The following is a 16,096-nucleotide window of genomic DNA, read 5'->3' as shown; positions in this document are numbered from 1 at the left end:
GTGTGTACATGCACACACGTGTATATATGCTCATCAAGGGCACTCTTGCTGGAAAATAACCTGTGAACAGACTAGTTTCAGCAGGTTCTTTTAAAGAGTGAATGACACCCTTAGGGTCACACATCCTTTATAAGTGCAAAGACTAAAAGATCTTTCTGTGCTTATTGTTTATTGACTTTAAGAAAGCATTTGACTTGGCAGAGCCAATCACAGCCTTGAGAGTCCTCCTCAGAAAAGGTGTCTTTTATGATTTATATAAGACTCCATAACAGAGGTGACTAGAGAATTTACTTTGTTCAACAATCCAATAAGTATTGATATTTAATGACTTGTCAAATAGAAAGAAATAGGAACCCAGGAAATTGTGTCAGTATAATGGAAAATGTCTTGTTTAAGTTTAAACTAAAGGTAAGGTTTCCTGTTGATAGTGATGGTGTATAAATGCTCTTATTCATAGACTACCATATACCTACTAATTTCATTCAATCCTAGAATATTACAAAGCCTTTTCAGCAACATAGTACTACCAACAACAACAACAACAACAACTGCTACTACTACTACTACTACTACTACTACTACTACTACTACCGCTACTACCACTACTACCACTACTACCACTACTACTACTATTACTACTACTACTACTGATGATAATAATAATAACTAGCTTTTTTGAAGTGCTTTAAATTTTGTAAAGTAATATGTGTAAATATACATATATTTGATCCTCTCAACAACTATGAAAGGTAGGTTCTATTACAGATTATTCCTATTTTATAGATAAGGGAACTGAGCCTGAGAGAAGTTAATGACTTGCCCAGGTATGAAGAACTAGTAAATATCTGAGATAGCATTTGAACTCTGGTCTTTCTGACTCCAAATCTACCTTAATATGCAAGATGTTGGTCTAATAAGGGCACTGGAAAATGAAAGCTGAAACACACACACACCACACACACACACTGCTCAGGATGTAAAAAGCAGTTGGATGTTCATCCATCCCCATATCCCGGATAAATGCCCCATTCAATCAATTCACATGCATGTATTTATTAAGTATCTGCTAAGTTCCAGGTACTGCGCTTCATGCTGTATCAAGAAGCAAAAGAAGCCAAAGGACTCTGGATTATTAAGAAACCCGAAGTCTGAATAGCAGGAATACTTTTATTAAGAAGGGATTCTAGAAGTATGGGTATTGGTGAATACCAATACTATAAAAAGTGAAATGGACTATGCTCTATCTATCTATCTATCTATCTATCTATCTATCTATCTATCTATCTATCTATCTATCTGTCTGTCTGTCTGTCTGTCTGTCTGTCTGTCTGTCTGTCTGTCTATCTATCTGTCTGTCTGTCTGTCTGTCTGTCTGTCTGTCTCTGTCTGTCTGTCTCTCTATCTTCATCATCATCATCACTAACATTTAAATAGAACCTACCATGTGCCAGACACTGTACTAAGTGCTTTAATTCTCACAATGACCCTGGGAGGCATGTATTATCATCCTTATTACCCCCCTTTTACAGACGAGGAAACTAAGGCAAACAGAAGTTAAACGAGTTGCCCAGAGTCACGTAGCTAATGTTTCTTGCTATCATTTCAGAGTCAACCTCCTGCCAGAATACCAGTTGGTAAGAGCAAAGATCAAGGTATATATCAAATTAGGAGAAAGGATAAAAATGTGAAAATGACATTGTATATCATAATTAAAGTTTCTGATTAAGCACCCTATTGACTATAAAAATAGGAAATGGTCAAAAGTAAAGGTGTTGACTCTATCCACACAGTTCTCAGAAACATTTAAATGATGTAAACCCGTGTTCAAAACAAAGAGGAGGTTAAAAGAGATAGAAGTCACGTCTATGAAATGATTTTCCATCTTCTTGCCCAATAAAGAGGTATGGCACTGGCTTTGAGCACAAACTCCTTGGACAAAACATTATGAAGGGAGATCCCCAGATCATCTATCTAGGCTTGAAGGGCCCTAAGAGTCTATCTAGTCTAATCATTTTACTTTACCTATGAGGAAACTGAAGGTCATAGACAATAAGTGATTGCCAAAGGTTATGCAGAAGTGGGATCTGAACTCAGGTTATCTATCTCCAGAGACAATGTTTTTTTTTATTGCATCATGATTCTTGATGATGGAGCACTGTGAGCAATTAGCATCTCACAATACAGGTAACTCATTTTTGTAAGATCTTGGTACAAAGTTTAGTTAAGCCAGATCATTCTAAGTGTATTTATAGAAGAAACCAGAAGGACAATAAAGACATTTGAAATGGAACACAAAAGATGTAATTTCCAGTAGTAATCTCATGTCACTGACAAGGAGGCAGCTAGGTAATACAGTGAACAGATTGCCAGGTATAGAGTCAGGAAGGTCTGAATTCAAGTATGCCCCTGGGCAAATCATTTTTTTTTGTTTCCCTCAGTTTTTTCACTAGTAAAATGAGCTGGAGAAATAAATGACAAACTACTCCAATACCTTAGCCAAGAAAACCCCAAAAGGGGTCATGAGGAGTTAGACAGCTCTGAAAAAGACTAAAAAACAACAACAAATCATTGACAGCAGTGAAGATATTACATTTGGACTTGAGTACTTCAATAACCCATGTACTGTGTAAAGGAGGGTCTACGCCATTTCAGAAGGTCAAAATATAGAAGAGTACTCTGACCCAAGCTAATTCATATTTTAGAAATATATGCTGGAGGCAAACAGTTTTAAAGACATGCAGGGAACTAGTGCTAAATGAAGGCTTGTTGACTTGAAACAATGAATTAATGAGTGAAAACAATCAATGAATGCTTCTGAGCAGCAAAGTTTTCATCACCACTGCAAAGAGACTCAGGGCAGCTAGAGAAGAAATCTGGGATAAGTGATAAACTCAGTGATATGAGCGGCTCTTTTTTTGATGGGAGGGCTACTATACTACTCAGAATCACTTAATTCACATACTGTAGAAAAACAGGAAAAGAGCCACATACAACTTAACAAATGTTGTTTTGGCAGTGGAATGCAATAAAAAGTCATTTTGAAATTTCCATTTGCTTTCTACATAAAGATAAATCAGGAATGATATTTTTAAAAAATCATAGATTCACAAATAAGTATGATGGGGAAAAAGTTAGATTCATGCACCTTCAATTGTAGGGACGTTTTTCTTTTGAACTCTTGAACCTTTAGAACTCACTCACACACGTACAGGAGAAGCTCTTACACTAATACTCACCAGAACTGCTTTGCACAATTTTTACTATAAAATAATCTACATGTATGTTTATATGACTGAAAATTTCTGATTTATACATAGGACTACATACATACATACATACACACATCTCGTTACACACAGTTCATCCAGTTAAGTTCTTTCCTTTTCTTTAGCTTATATATCAGTAAGTGTATTTTAAGTTTTATAAAATTTAATTTTAATTGTGGTTGAGTTTTCTTTGCTGCATGACGTAAATGCCCTCTGACAGTTCGTTTAAGTTCTGAGACAATACTAATGCTTAGCCACTAGGCTATGCTAAAGGATAGCACATTCAATGGAATCTACGTTCTGTCTCACACACAGAAGCAAACAAGCATACACCAGAGAAAGCTATAGAAGCTTAGGGAGTTAGGTTCATTTAATGATTACCATCAGTTAGTAAAGCACCATAGCACATACTGGGACTCCTTTAAAATTATTTTTTTCCATATATAGGTTAGATAAGGCAATTGATTTAGCTAGACTTTATCACTACATTTATTTTATTCACATGAAAATGTCTATTTATATTTGCTTACCTATATTAAAACAGATTTTAATTTTCTATAATCAAACCATTCTACAAATATTTATACTGAGATGCCTATAGGATACTTTTTTAAAAATCACTTATTTGTCCTCCTCTGAATGTATTTTTCACTGGCTATTCCTGCTTCTCCCTCCCAACTCACAATGCTCTGCCCCCTTATCTGTTTCTTTAGCTTCTTTCAAAACTCACCTCAAATTCCACCTTCTACAGAATGCCCTTCCTATTCTCCTCAACTGTTAAGTGACTTCTCCTCTGAGATTACCTTCCATGAACTCTTCATGTTATACAGAGTATAGGTATATTGTATCTTATATATACATAGATTTTCATAAGTTGTCTCTCCCATTAGAATTTACATTCCTGGAGGGCAAAAGTCAGGTTTTTTGTTTTATTTTGATCGTGAGTTGCTTTTGTTTGTTTGTTTTGTTTTGTTTTTTGGCCTTTCTTTGTATTCTCGGCACTTAGCAAAATGTCTGGCATGTGGTAAGTGCTTAACAAACGCTTATCTACGGACATGTTTTACATCAAAAAAGTTTTACTTTTTTGCTTTAAAGGAGTTAAAAAAATTGAAAGCAACATTTGACAATGGAACTTTGCCTTTTATTATTAAAGTGACACTTTCTCCACTAAGCTAAATTAATAACAGTGTTCAACCTTCCTATGTGGCACTTCATATTTTAAGGTGCTCTGCTTTCATGTATAATTGCTCTTCATAACTCTTAGAAGCATACTATGTTTATCTTCATTGCTCAAATGTATGAAGTACATTAAGTTATTAAGAAAAATAGTAGACTAAATAAGTGTGTGTGTGTGTGTGTGTGTGTGTGCTCTGATGTTTTCCATCATAAAGCTTATCGTCTAACTGGAATTACTCATTTGTAAATGAGGCTAATAACATCTATAAATGCTGCCTCAAGCACTTGTAGGAATCACATGAAACAACACAGATAAGTACTTAAATCTCAAAGTACTCTATAAATGCCAGCTATTATTGTCATAGCGACAAATGCATAAGAGCATAAACATCAATGCATGAATAGTGATCAAGTATTTACTGAGTTATAACACAAGAAAACCCATGCTAAATGTCAAAGGAGAGTCACAAACCACAAAAGTTACAGACAATCAAGAAAGGAAGGGAAATAAATCACTGTGACATCAGGTTAGGAAGGGAGAAAGAAAAAAAAGTTAGCCCAACATTAACACAACATTTCAAACACTAGTCTTTAATATGGGCTAAAATTAATGTTCTGAATTTGCATTCTGCTGTTTAACCCACTTATAAACACTGTAAGAAGGGTTTCCTATGTCTGAGATAAAAAATAATCTTTTCCTTACAAGGTTTGTCTCTCTTTTCAATTATTCATAGTCATAAATTAATTATTTATAATAGAATGAATTACTGACAGAACACAATTCATATAAAAGTAAAGTGCTATTAATCTACCATTGGTATTACATTATTACACTTCGGTTTATAATAACAGGATTTACATGAACAAAGTTAGTTGCCTTTAATTCTTTTACTAAACTTAATTAAGCCCAGCAAAACCCAATTCTAAACACTTTTTTTATTAAACTGATTCATTTATGAAGTGTGTTAAATCTTTATTGTTTTCCTCCCATCCTCACTGCACTTCCACTGTCTCCCAATTTATAGGTGATGTATTTCTTTCAAAATAGCATTAAAAGCCTATATTATATATATATATATATATATATATATATATATATATATATGAAAGTCTATTTTTATCTGATTTCCTTGTTATGATGATGGGAATCTATTGTATCACCAATATATTACTGTATAATCTTGTGATTTAGAATTTCAAAGAACATTAGAAACAACCTAGTTCATTTTACAGATAAGGAAACTGAGGTTTAGTGAGGTCAGATGACTTTCCCAAAGCCACAGAAGTAGTAAAATTAGTAGATTTAATATGTGATCCCAAGTCCTCTGACTTCTAATTCACTGATATTTCTATTACACTAGATTGTAAAGGAAATGATTCTTAATTTAGGTAAAGTGACTAATATGTTAATCTTGGTTCAGCTATCTAGGAATTAGAAGAATGACATTTTCCAGGAGATATTTTCATCTTTGGAAGTCTCTTCTTTAAGTGTTAATGATATTTTTCAGACATTACTTTTGACTAATGGATAGAACTTTTCTGGGAAATTTGAGGATGATTTTAGTGACTACAGTTTCTTAAATACATAATCTTCAAAATGTTCTCCCTTTATATTGCTTCACCATTATTTGTAGTTACTGGACACAACAAAACAAACCATTTTTATCCCACATTGCTAAGTGTCATGGGATTTATTTCACTGATATTCATCGCCACAAAATATTATAATGAAAAAAGAAAAAAAATCTGAACTGATAATCAGGAGGAATCCTTGGTTATAATGTTTATAATTGTGTCAATGAATAAACCATGAGATTTGCACAAATCACTCAACCCAAACAAAACTTTAGATTATCAGCATATTTAAAGAGAAATTTATTGCTTAACAATCTGGTACTGTAACAGGGACTCATGAGAGTTATCATGATCACCATCACCACAAGATAACAGACCAATAAAAACTCACATTTATACAAAACTTAGAACAACCTTACCAATTCTAATGAACAGGAATCCAAGGCTTGAGGAATTTTACTGTCCACGGTCATGCCACTAGCATGAATTTTCTGATTCCAAGACTACTGCTCTTTCCACTACCACATTCTGCCTAGACAAACTTGGGCAAGAACTTCTTTACAAGGCCAGATAGGTATTATTAGATCACAAAACATTGTGGTTTGGGTGTAGGTTCAGTTGCATGGCTTCTAGTATTGCCACTGTTCTAGCCTTATCCAATGATTCTCAGTCTCAACTTGTTCATATATTATACTATATCACTCCTTTCTTCCATAGCTGAATTCCTAGAAAAGGCCACCCACTTCCTCTTCTCTTACTTTTAACCTTGAAATCTAGCTTCAGACCTCATCACTTAAGTAGGACGCTATCTAAAACGTTATTAATCATTTCCTAATTGCCTAATCTGTTGACCTTTTCTCTGTTTTCATCCTTTCTGATCTCTCTGAATCAGTCTATTCTACTGACTACCCTCCCTCCTGGATAATCTCTTTATGAGTTTTTGTGACATTGTTATCTCAAGTCTCCTACCTACTTGTTTGCTCCTTCTCAGTCTCTTTTGCTGTGGGTCATTATCTATGCCAGACCTGCTAACTAACCTTCAAACCTCTATCCTGGGCTCTTCTCTCAATTCTTGACTTCAACAGCTTTCAGCAACTTAATTACCACTTCTATGAAGATGATTCCAAGACATATAGTAGATCTCCAGTGAAAGAACCCACTACTTCTTGAGGCAACACGATGCACTTTTAGATAGTTCTAAATAGCTAGGAAATTTTCTCTTAAACCAATTATAGATTCATCTCTTTGCAATTCTCACCCACCAAACTTAGTAATCCTGCCCTTATAGGTAGGCCAAGCAAAATAATCCTAATATCGCTTCCCTATGACAGTCTCTAGAATAGCTCAATTTCTATCGTGTCTTCAAGTTTTCTCTAAAGTCTTCTCAACATGAAGCATTTTCAGTTCCTTCAACCAAGTCCCATCCAACATGAATCTTCAAGGATTTTTCACTCTCCAGATGACATTCCCTCTGAATGATCTCTAGCTTATCAATATACTTCCCAGAAAGTGGCAGTGAGAACTAAATACAATGCCCTAGATCTTCCTCAACAGGACAAAAACAGTGGCACTGGATCTCCCTAATCCTGGGAACTATGCTTTTCTTCTTACTGAAGTTTAAGACTAGTTGTTTAGGCTGCCTTATCAAATTGTTGATTCATGTTGAGCTTGAAGTCCATTAAAAAAATGCTCAGGTCTTTTAAAGACAGAATAATCAATCAAAAAGTATTTACTAAACAGCTACTATATGTAAGCATTGAGAGATGCAAGGACAAAGAATAAAACACGGGGGAGATAAGATATATAAACATATGTGTACATACGTATACGTACACACATGTACAGCATGAATAATAAAAACATAAAAATTTATATTTAGTATTTGAATTAGAGTATATAAATTTATGTAAACACTACTGTTACAAGAAATGATGAATTCAACGATCTTAGAAAAACATGGATAGACTTGCATGAAATAACAAAGAGGAAAATGAGCAGAACCGAGAACATTGTATACAGTAATAGCAATATTATTTTAAGAAAAATTTTGAGGGAATAAGTCATTTTGACTATTGTGAATACCCAAATTAACTACAAAGGACATATGAAGGAAGAGGCTATCTGCATCCAGAGAAAGATGTGATAAAAAGAAGTATATAATGATTTTACACACACACACACACACACACACACACACACACACACACACATTGGTAGCCATCTCTCTCATAAGGAGCTCTAAATTTGTGAGATGGCATGTCAAGTGCAAGGAATAAAAAAAAAAATCACTTTGGCTAGATTAGAAAAGACAGAAAGGGGAATAATGTCCACTGAGGCTGGAAAGATACTCTGGAACTAGGCCATGTAAAGATTTAAAAGCTAAAGAGAGGATTTTAAATTTTATTCTGGAGGCAGTATGAAGCCACTGGAGTTGAATAAGTAGTATACGAACCTGGTCAGATCTGTACTTATGGAAAATTACTTCAGTAGCATCGTGTAGGGTGGCTACAGTACGGTAGCGAGACCACTTAGGGAGCTCTTATAATAATCCAGGCAAGAGGTCAAGAAAACCTGAACCAATGGATTAATAGAGATGTCACATAGGTAGAAATGACAAGATTTGGCAATATATTGTATAAATGGGGTAAAAGAGAGTGAGGAGTTGAGGATACTAAAAAGGATACAGATTTCAGAGACTAGAAGGATGGTACAGCCTTCCACAGAAGTTTAGAACATAAATTAATTGACAGTTTGTTCTTTGAAGATATTAAATAAACAAGAAAAGATGAAATGATGTTCAACCTATTTTGTTTAGGAAGAGATGAACATTTTTAATCATCTAGGGATAATTTTCAAAGAAGTATTAAAAAGTCTCTTTGGAGACACTGAAATTAAATTTTATTTATCCAGAAGACAAATAAAGAAGACAAATCTAGAGAATATCTCACCTCTTTATCTGCGTCCTCTAACACATATAACTGGGGTATTACTGTCTTAGTAGAGCATTACTTCAAGTGCCACCTATGTAACTTTTATTAATTGATTTGTGTTTCTGTAAACTTATATTCATAGATATACACAGGAACATAAATAATTTGTCATTTCAATCTATTTGGTTTTGGAATATGGATAGAATTAAATTCCAGGAATCTTGAAGAAAAATATTTTACACAGATATGATTCTGAGACCCCTGGAAAATCTACTCCCATCTTAGATAAGAAACTGGCTATTGCCTTTAAGTAAAAGGATGAAAGAATCTACATACTTCACATGTGTTCTAGAGGACATCGTGGTAATCAGGCTTGTTCTGCCATACATTTCCATAATTAACATTTAAAAATAAATTAACTCTTCAAAACTAACCTCCTCATTAAAATACTGATGTTACCAACCATCACAAGTCAACACTCACCCACTGTGCTTCATATGTGGTGGTTTATCCATTCTCACAGCCAATTTGATTTTCAAATCCGAATCCTGGCTATTTTTTGGAACCACCATTCTATGCAATTCAGCTGTCTTTGAGCTGTTGGAAGTTGGATACAAAATCACCTGGAAGGAACAAAATGGAAAACTTTTCAGTGTATTATATGGAATTATTGCTGGTACCAAGATCTTTCTTACATATTTTCCAGTTTAAAAAAAAGAGTCCTCAAGGCTGAAATGTGCTTAATGTGCTATTTGATTTCCCCCCTCATAGAAGATGAGGATTCAGATGCATACTTATTTGTTTTCTTACAAATGTTCATTTTCATATTATCACATACTTTCCTCTTATGTCTCATCACAGAGAATTAAAAGCCCAATGGGACTCAGTTGAAATGACAGAAGAAAAATGCCTCCATGCAATGAAATGGACACCTCTGATTTCAACGCTGCATTCTGTAGGGAATAAGATTTTAGAAACTGTGTTCTTTGAAACTAAATATAGTGCTCTATAAAAGGAAAACTAATCTCAGGCAGTAGAAACCATATCCATTTTAATATTTTCATTATAAAATAGATGTACTAATGGAAATCAATTAGAGGTGGAAAAGACATGCTTAAAGTAGATTTTCTGCTTGTATCATAGACTCAATGAAGGCCTGATTCTGAATAATTTTTTTTCAAAGGAATATATAGTCATGGTCGAATAAATTATTTTTAATCAGTCTGTGAAAAAACAGAAAAAAAATTTACTTAATAGAGCAACATGATGGCAAAACAACTAGCCAATATTTTATCCAAAAAGTTAATCTGTTTTATTGGTTTGTCACTGATAAAAACAACAGGTCCTTCCTGCCTTTCCACTTTCCAACCAGTTCTATCATTTAGACATACTCCAGATTAGTGATGGCATCCTTTGGTCAGAGTCTAAATACCTGGAATAGTTTCTTTCTTCATATCAACCTTTTTTTTTTCTTTCAGGACACAATTTAAATCAATCTTCTGTAAGAGGCTCCTTCTGGTCTGACAGTCACTTTCCTTTGAGATTAACTTCCATCTACTCGGAACATACCGATTATTTACAAAATTGTTTGCATTGTGTCTCCCACAATAGACTGAGATTCTTCAGGGCAGGGGCTATGTATTTGTCTTTCTATCTTAGCATATAGCCCAGTGCTAGGCATATAGTATACACTTACTTAAGAACCATGTCATGAAAACTGTTAGCAGTCTATATATTCAGGCATCATTAGAAATTTAAAATGAAATGCAGGCAATGTTGTATAGCAGATAGGGGAAAAGGGAGACTGGAGCCAGGAAGACTCAGCTTTTAAATCCCTCTGGCAAATATGGACTGCAGAGGCAGTTAATCAGCCCAGTGGGTATTCTGCTCAGATACTTCTAGCTGTGTGCCTCTGGGCAGGTAATTTAAGCTATCAGCCTCAGTTTCCTCAAATCTAAAATGGGGATGATAACAGGATCTTCCTCACTGAGTTACTATGAGAATCATGAAATAACCCATGAAAGAAAGTACTTTGTAAACCTTAAGATGCTATAAGAATTCTAGTTTTCATTATCATTACTATCATTCACTATTATTACAGTGAAACCATGGACAAGTCACTTAACTATTTAATACCAAAAGAGACTGTATAAGAATCATAAAATCTCAGAGTTGGAAGGGACTTCAGAGACCAACTACACCAACCTCTAACCTACTAAAATACATATCCCAACATGTGGTCATCTAGAATCTGCATGAAGTTCTTACATGAGGTGAAACTCCCTACCTCCCAAAGTAGCCCATTCTACTCTGGGACATTTCTACTGATTAGGAAGTTCCTCCTGAAATGCATCTTAAATAGTCTTCTTTGCAATTTTTATCCATTGATTCTGGTTCTATCCTCTATATTTTGGAGCTGTGATTTTAAATGGGAATGTCAGCTCTTCTGGTCAAATATTGTTGTCACTTGTTCTTTGTTCTTGAAAAGGACCAATGACATCAGAAATGTGATGTCTTAACATTCAAGTGAATTGAATTTACATGAGGCAGGGCTGTGCAAAGTCACCAGTCTCACTTTCTTCTCCACAGCCATCTGAGTCCAGTGGCCAGACATAGATCAGAATAACTCGAGTTAGCCCCAGATGTAGTGGGAGATATTGGACTTTTTTAAGTTAAGATCTTGCCCAGGTCTCAGTTTGATTGAGGCAAAGCTCATTCAGTGACTAAGGTTAGGGAAGAAATGAGGTAAAGAATGACTTACCTAGCAAAAACAAATCAGTCTCTGAGGGGAAGACCTTCAAGGGTTTCTGGCCAGTACAGAAACAATTATTATTTATACTCACTCTGAGCTATCAAAACCCAAACAATGACTAACAGAGGTTTGAGCTAGGACTTACTGGCCAATCAGTGAGAGTCAGAGTGATTCGAGTTCAAGGCATAATCAAATAGCTCCATTTGAATCCAATTGTATCTGGGGATATAAGGAAGATCAGGTACTTCTGGGGCAAGTAGGGAGGCTTTTGGCCAGGGCCAAAACCCTGGACATACTTTAATCCTGGGCTGATGTTATCTTTTGGACCCTACTTTCTTCTCTCCTGTAAATTCCAGGGCTTGGCGTGCCTGTTTCATTTCATAGTACTCTGCCACCTAGGTCTCTTTCCACCCAGGTTCCCAGGAAAGAAAGGACATATGTTGCTACCTCTCCCTATCCTATTATCTCTGAAATAAATACACGCTCATCTTTTTATTTTTTACGGAATGTTTACCATTAACACATACAAGAAAAACAAATGAAACAATGGTCCATAGTTGCCAGAATTCTTAAAACACCTAATAGCAGGTTAATAGGCAATCATGGGGCATGAACAGAATTAAGTTTGATCTTTTCCTTTTTTAATCTCTTGCACTTTTTCACCAACTCATCTTTCACATTTTTGCCTTAGGGATCAATCCTCCTAGAAGGATAAAAAAGACGATGAAAGAAGACTCTTACTGTGCCAAGACTGGTTATAAAACACACTTGTTCTTTGTTTCAATTCTTTACCTCAACTCTATCAGTCTAGATGCTAAATGAAACTATTTGAGCACCTAAAATTGGAGTGATAACGCTGCAAAACCTGATGGAATTCTCATTTTCTATCAGAACCTGTATATGAATTTTCTTTATAGATGTAGGCATCTAAGTCATCTTGTCTGCCTCTGAGTTCTGTTCTATTTCTGTGTTATAGGTGCCTCAAAATCCTAGTATCCTTTTTGTTTCCTGGCTCCCTCGAAGAAGAAAACATTTCCCTATGTGTCCTAAATGTGCTTCCCTTATACTTCATACTTTTAACTTTTTACCCTTGCTGGGATAAATGCAGCCTGTCCACATGCAAAATCCATTTCAATAGTCATTTACCTTTTCTTCTTCCAAAGTGTATATCCCTCATTGAACCTTCCTGCTTCTACTCTGAGAGTGGGAGAGCAAAGCTAACTCACATATGTTGGGTTCAATGGATAATTATCATTATTGCTGACCTTTAAAAGTGCTTTAAAATAACATCTCAGCTGATCCTTACAACAACCTTTTGGGGTAGAGAAGAAGAAAATGAAACTAGAATCATAAATTTCAAGTGAGAAGGAACTTTAGAAAACCTCTAGTTCAATATCTTCATTTTATAAATAAGCAAAACGAGATTTAAAGAGACTAGAGAACTTGCCTATGCTCACACAGTTAGTGGGATGTGACCCAGGTCTTCTTGACTCCAAGTCCAGAATTCCTTGTCCATGGTCACATAAATGGTTGAGGTGGGATTTCAAAAAAAAAAAATTCATTCCGATTTTCAAGTCCAAAGCCCTATCTATACATCAAACTGCTTTTCCTTGCTCAATTTACTAGCTCCACCATATTCCCCAAGTTCTCTTTAAGGGTTCACCCCTCAGTAGCCCCCTAGGCAACAAATTCCTAAAATCCTAACACCAAGTTTTATGAGAAAAAACACATGGGACATACAATACTAAAGCTAGATTAGATGACCTATAAGAACCTTTCCACAACTCTTAATCTATACTTTTTCAACAAAAAAGGCTATTCTCTCATAGGACTCTACCTTTTTACTATCATCATTAGTAGTTTAAGGTAGTTGACAGTTTGGAAACCAGCAAGCAGTGGAACTGGAATGAAATTCCAATCAAGATCATAAAAAAGGGAAAAGGGTCCCCATGTACAATATATATTTATAGCAGCTCTTTTTGTGGTGGCCAAGAATTGGAAATTGAGAGGATATCCATCATCTGGGGGATGACTGAACAAAGCATGGTATATGAATGTAATGGAATACTACTGTGCTATAAACCAAGATGAGCAGGCAAACTTCAGAAAAAGGTGGGAAGACTTGAATGAATTGATGCTGAGTGAAGTGAACAGAACCAGGAGAACATTGTACATAGTAACAGCCATAATGTGTGATGACTAACTTTTTTAGACTTATCTTCTTAGCAATACAAGGTTCTAAGACAACTCCAAAGGACTCATGATGGAAAATGCTGTCTGCCTTCAGAAAAAGAACTATGGAGTCTGAATGAAGATTGAAGCACATTATTTGCTCAATCTTTCTTTTCATTTGTTTCTTCTTTCTCATGGTTTCTCCCATTGGTTCTAATTCTTCTTTACAACATGACTAATGTGAAAATAGGTTCAATATGAATGTATATGTAGAACCTATGTCAAATTAAATGCCATCTTGGGATGGGGGCGGGGAGAGATGTGGAGAAAAGTTGGAACTCAAAATCTTATGGAAGGAATGTTGATAACTAAAAATAAATTGATTTTAAAGAAGAAAGTCCAGTCTATGTGTTGTTAAAGAACTTGAAATGGTGATACTGGGAAACTAGAGTGCACTTAGCGTAAGGCAGGAAGAAAGGTACTGCTTCAAAGTTAGTCCTTCCACTCTAACCCAAAGTAGTATACAAGATCCCTTTCTTTGCAATCTGGTAATATGAAAACCTGGGCAAAACCACCACAAACCTACAAAATTAAGATTTGGAATACATAGGAACTCATTTGGTAAGTGTGCAAATAAGACAGGAGAAAAAGAGTTGGAATTAGGGAAAAGCCAGAAACAATCTTTCACAGTTATCCCTTGGCTTAAAAGGTCAAAAATAGGAACTACTTATATCAAGTCTTTTAGTTCTTCTTTCAACAGAATTTAATATAGATAAGAGAGACTTCAAGGAAGGATGTGATGGCAGCCAATTATAGTTTAAAAAAATGGATTTCTTCCCATTGTTGAAAGTAGTGTGTTTAGTATTTATCCTTTTAAGAATTAAAATACTTTATTTAAGACTCTCAAGCTTTATCAAGGATCCTTCTACGGTCAATCCTATTTCATTTGACTTTAATTATAACCACACACAATGATTACATCCCTGTTTTGGTCCTTTTCTTACTAGGAAAGTGATTATTTCCCCTAATCTTCGTATACATATTATTACTTTTTCTGGACAACACAAAAATATACTGCTATTTTCATTCTCTATATTTTTCAGTTAATATGGTACTCAAGTAAGTTTATTTGTGAACATATTTCTTATCCTTTAAAACCAATATCTTCTTCATAAACACAGATACCACTTGTCATCTTCACTAAATTGTAAATCAACACGTTAAACTGTTTTTTCCTCAATTTTGCTAACATTCTTAACCCCAGGAGATGAAATAACACTCTTAAAGAATAATGATTACAATACACACACACAGTGTGTGTGGGTGTGTGTGTATGTATATGTATACATGAAAATTTCCTTTTTGAAATACAATACCAATTGCCAGCTAGAAGGTACAGTGGATACAAGTGGAATATTCCTGGAATCAGGAAGACTCCTCTTTCTGAGTTCAAATCTGGCCTCGGACACTTAGTAGTTATCCTGAGTGTCACTTTAAGCCTGTTTGTTTCAGTTTCCTCATCTGTGAAATGAGCTGGAGAACGAAATAACAAAAACACATCAGTATCTTTGCCAAGAAAACTCCAAATGGAGTCATAAAGAGTCAGATGTGATTGAAAAAATGATAAGAACAATGACGTTTTTTGTTTGTTTGTTTTTCTGTTTTTTGTTTTTTGTTTTTTTACCACAGTAAGTCTCAAAGACCATTCATTAAGTTACAGAGGGACTGGGATCTGCTTTGATGTAGGGAGTACTCACACCAAGGAAATTTCAGATCCTTAAAGTACTGAAATATGAAATGAAGCAAAATAGATTGGTTATTTTCTCCAACAACATGATGCCTTTATAGATACTACTTTATTTTCTTTACATTACAGCTCCTTGATTTTTTGGTCTCTTTCTATGGTTATATTAAAGTAATGTAGATTTTTCACATAGCAAAAGTTCCCATAAAGCTTTGCATACAATAGAGGCTCTGTGTGTGTCTCTCTCTCTGTTTATTTCTAAGGATCTACGTATATGCACATATACAAAATACATCATATTTGCATGTAGGTACATATCTATTTCACTGTTACAGGAAACTGGGTGAGAAAACACTCCCATCAATGCAGTTCTACAACTAGTTCCTAGCAAGTGGCTTGAGATATTAAGAGACCAGGTTACTGCTCATGTTCATGCAATAATCACTATGTATCAGAGGAATGATTTGAACCCAGACCTTGA

General features: G+C 35.0%; 1 protein-coding gene across 17 annotated transcripts in view; it reads right to left on the bottom strand.

The window, feature by feature from the left end:
• CADPS2 (calcium dependent secretion activator 2) overlaps nucleotides 1–16,096 on the bottom strand; it is a 741,873-nt gene that overhangs the window by 288,914 nt on the left and 436,863 nt on the right. For all 17 annotated transcript variants that reach the window (XM_072652868.1, XM_072652877.1, XM_072652869.1 and 14 more), the window contains exon 8: nucleotides 9,431–9,570. In XM_072652868.1, the coding sequence (XP_072508969.1) occupies nucleotides 9,431–9,570 (140 nt within the window). The remainder of the gene's footprint in view (nucleotides 1–9,430; nucleotides 9,571–16,096) is intronic.

Source organism: Notamacropus eugenii, chromosome 3 (genome assembly GCF_028372415.1).
Source record: "Notamacropus eugenii isolate mMacEug1 chromosome 3, mMacEug1.pri_v2, whole genome shotgun sequence".
Lineage (NCBI taxonomy): Eukaryota > Metazoa > Chordata > Mammalia > Diprotodontia > Macropodidae > Notamacropus > Notamacropus eugenii.
The sequence above is the reverse complement of the archived record's forward strand: the minus strand, read 5'-3'. Positions and strand labels throughout refer to the sequence as shown.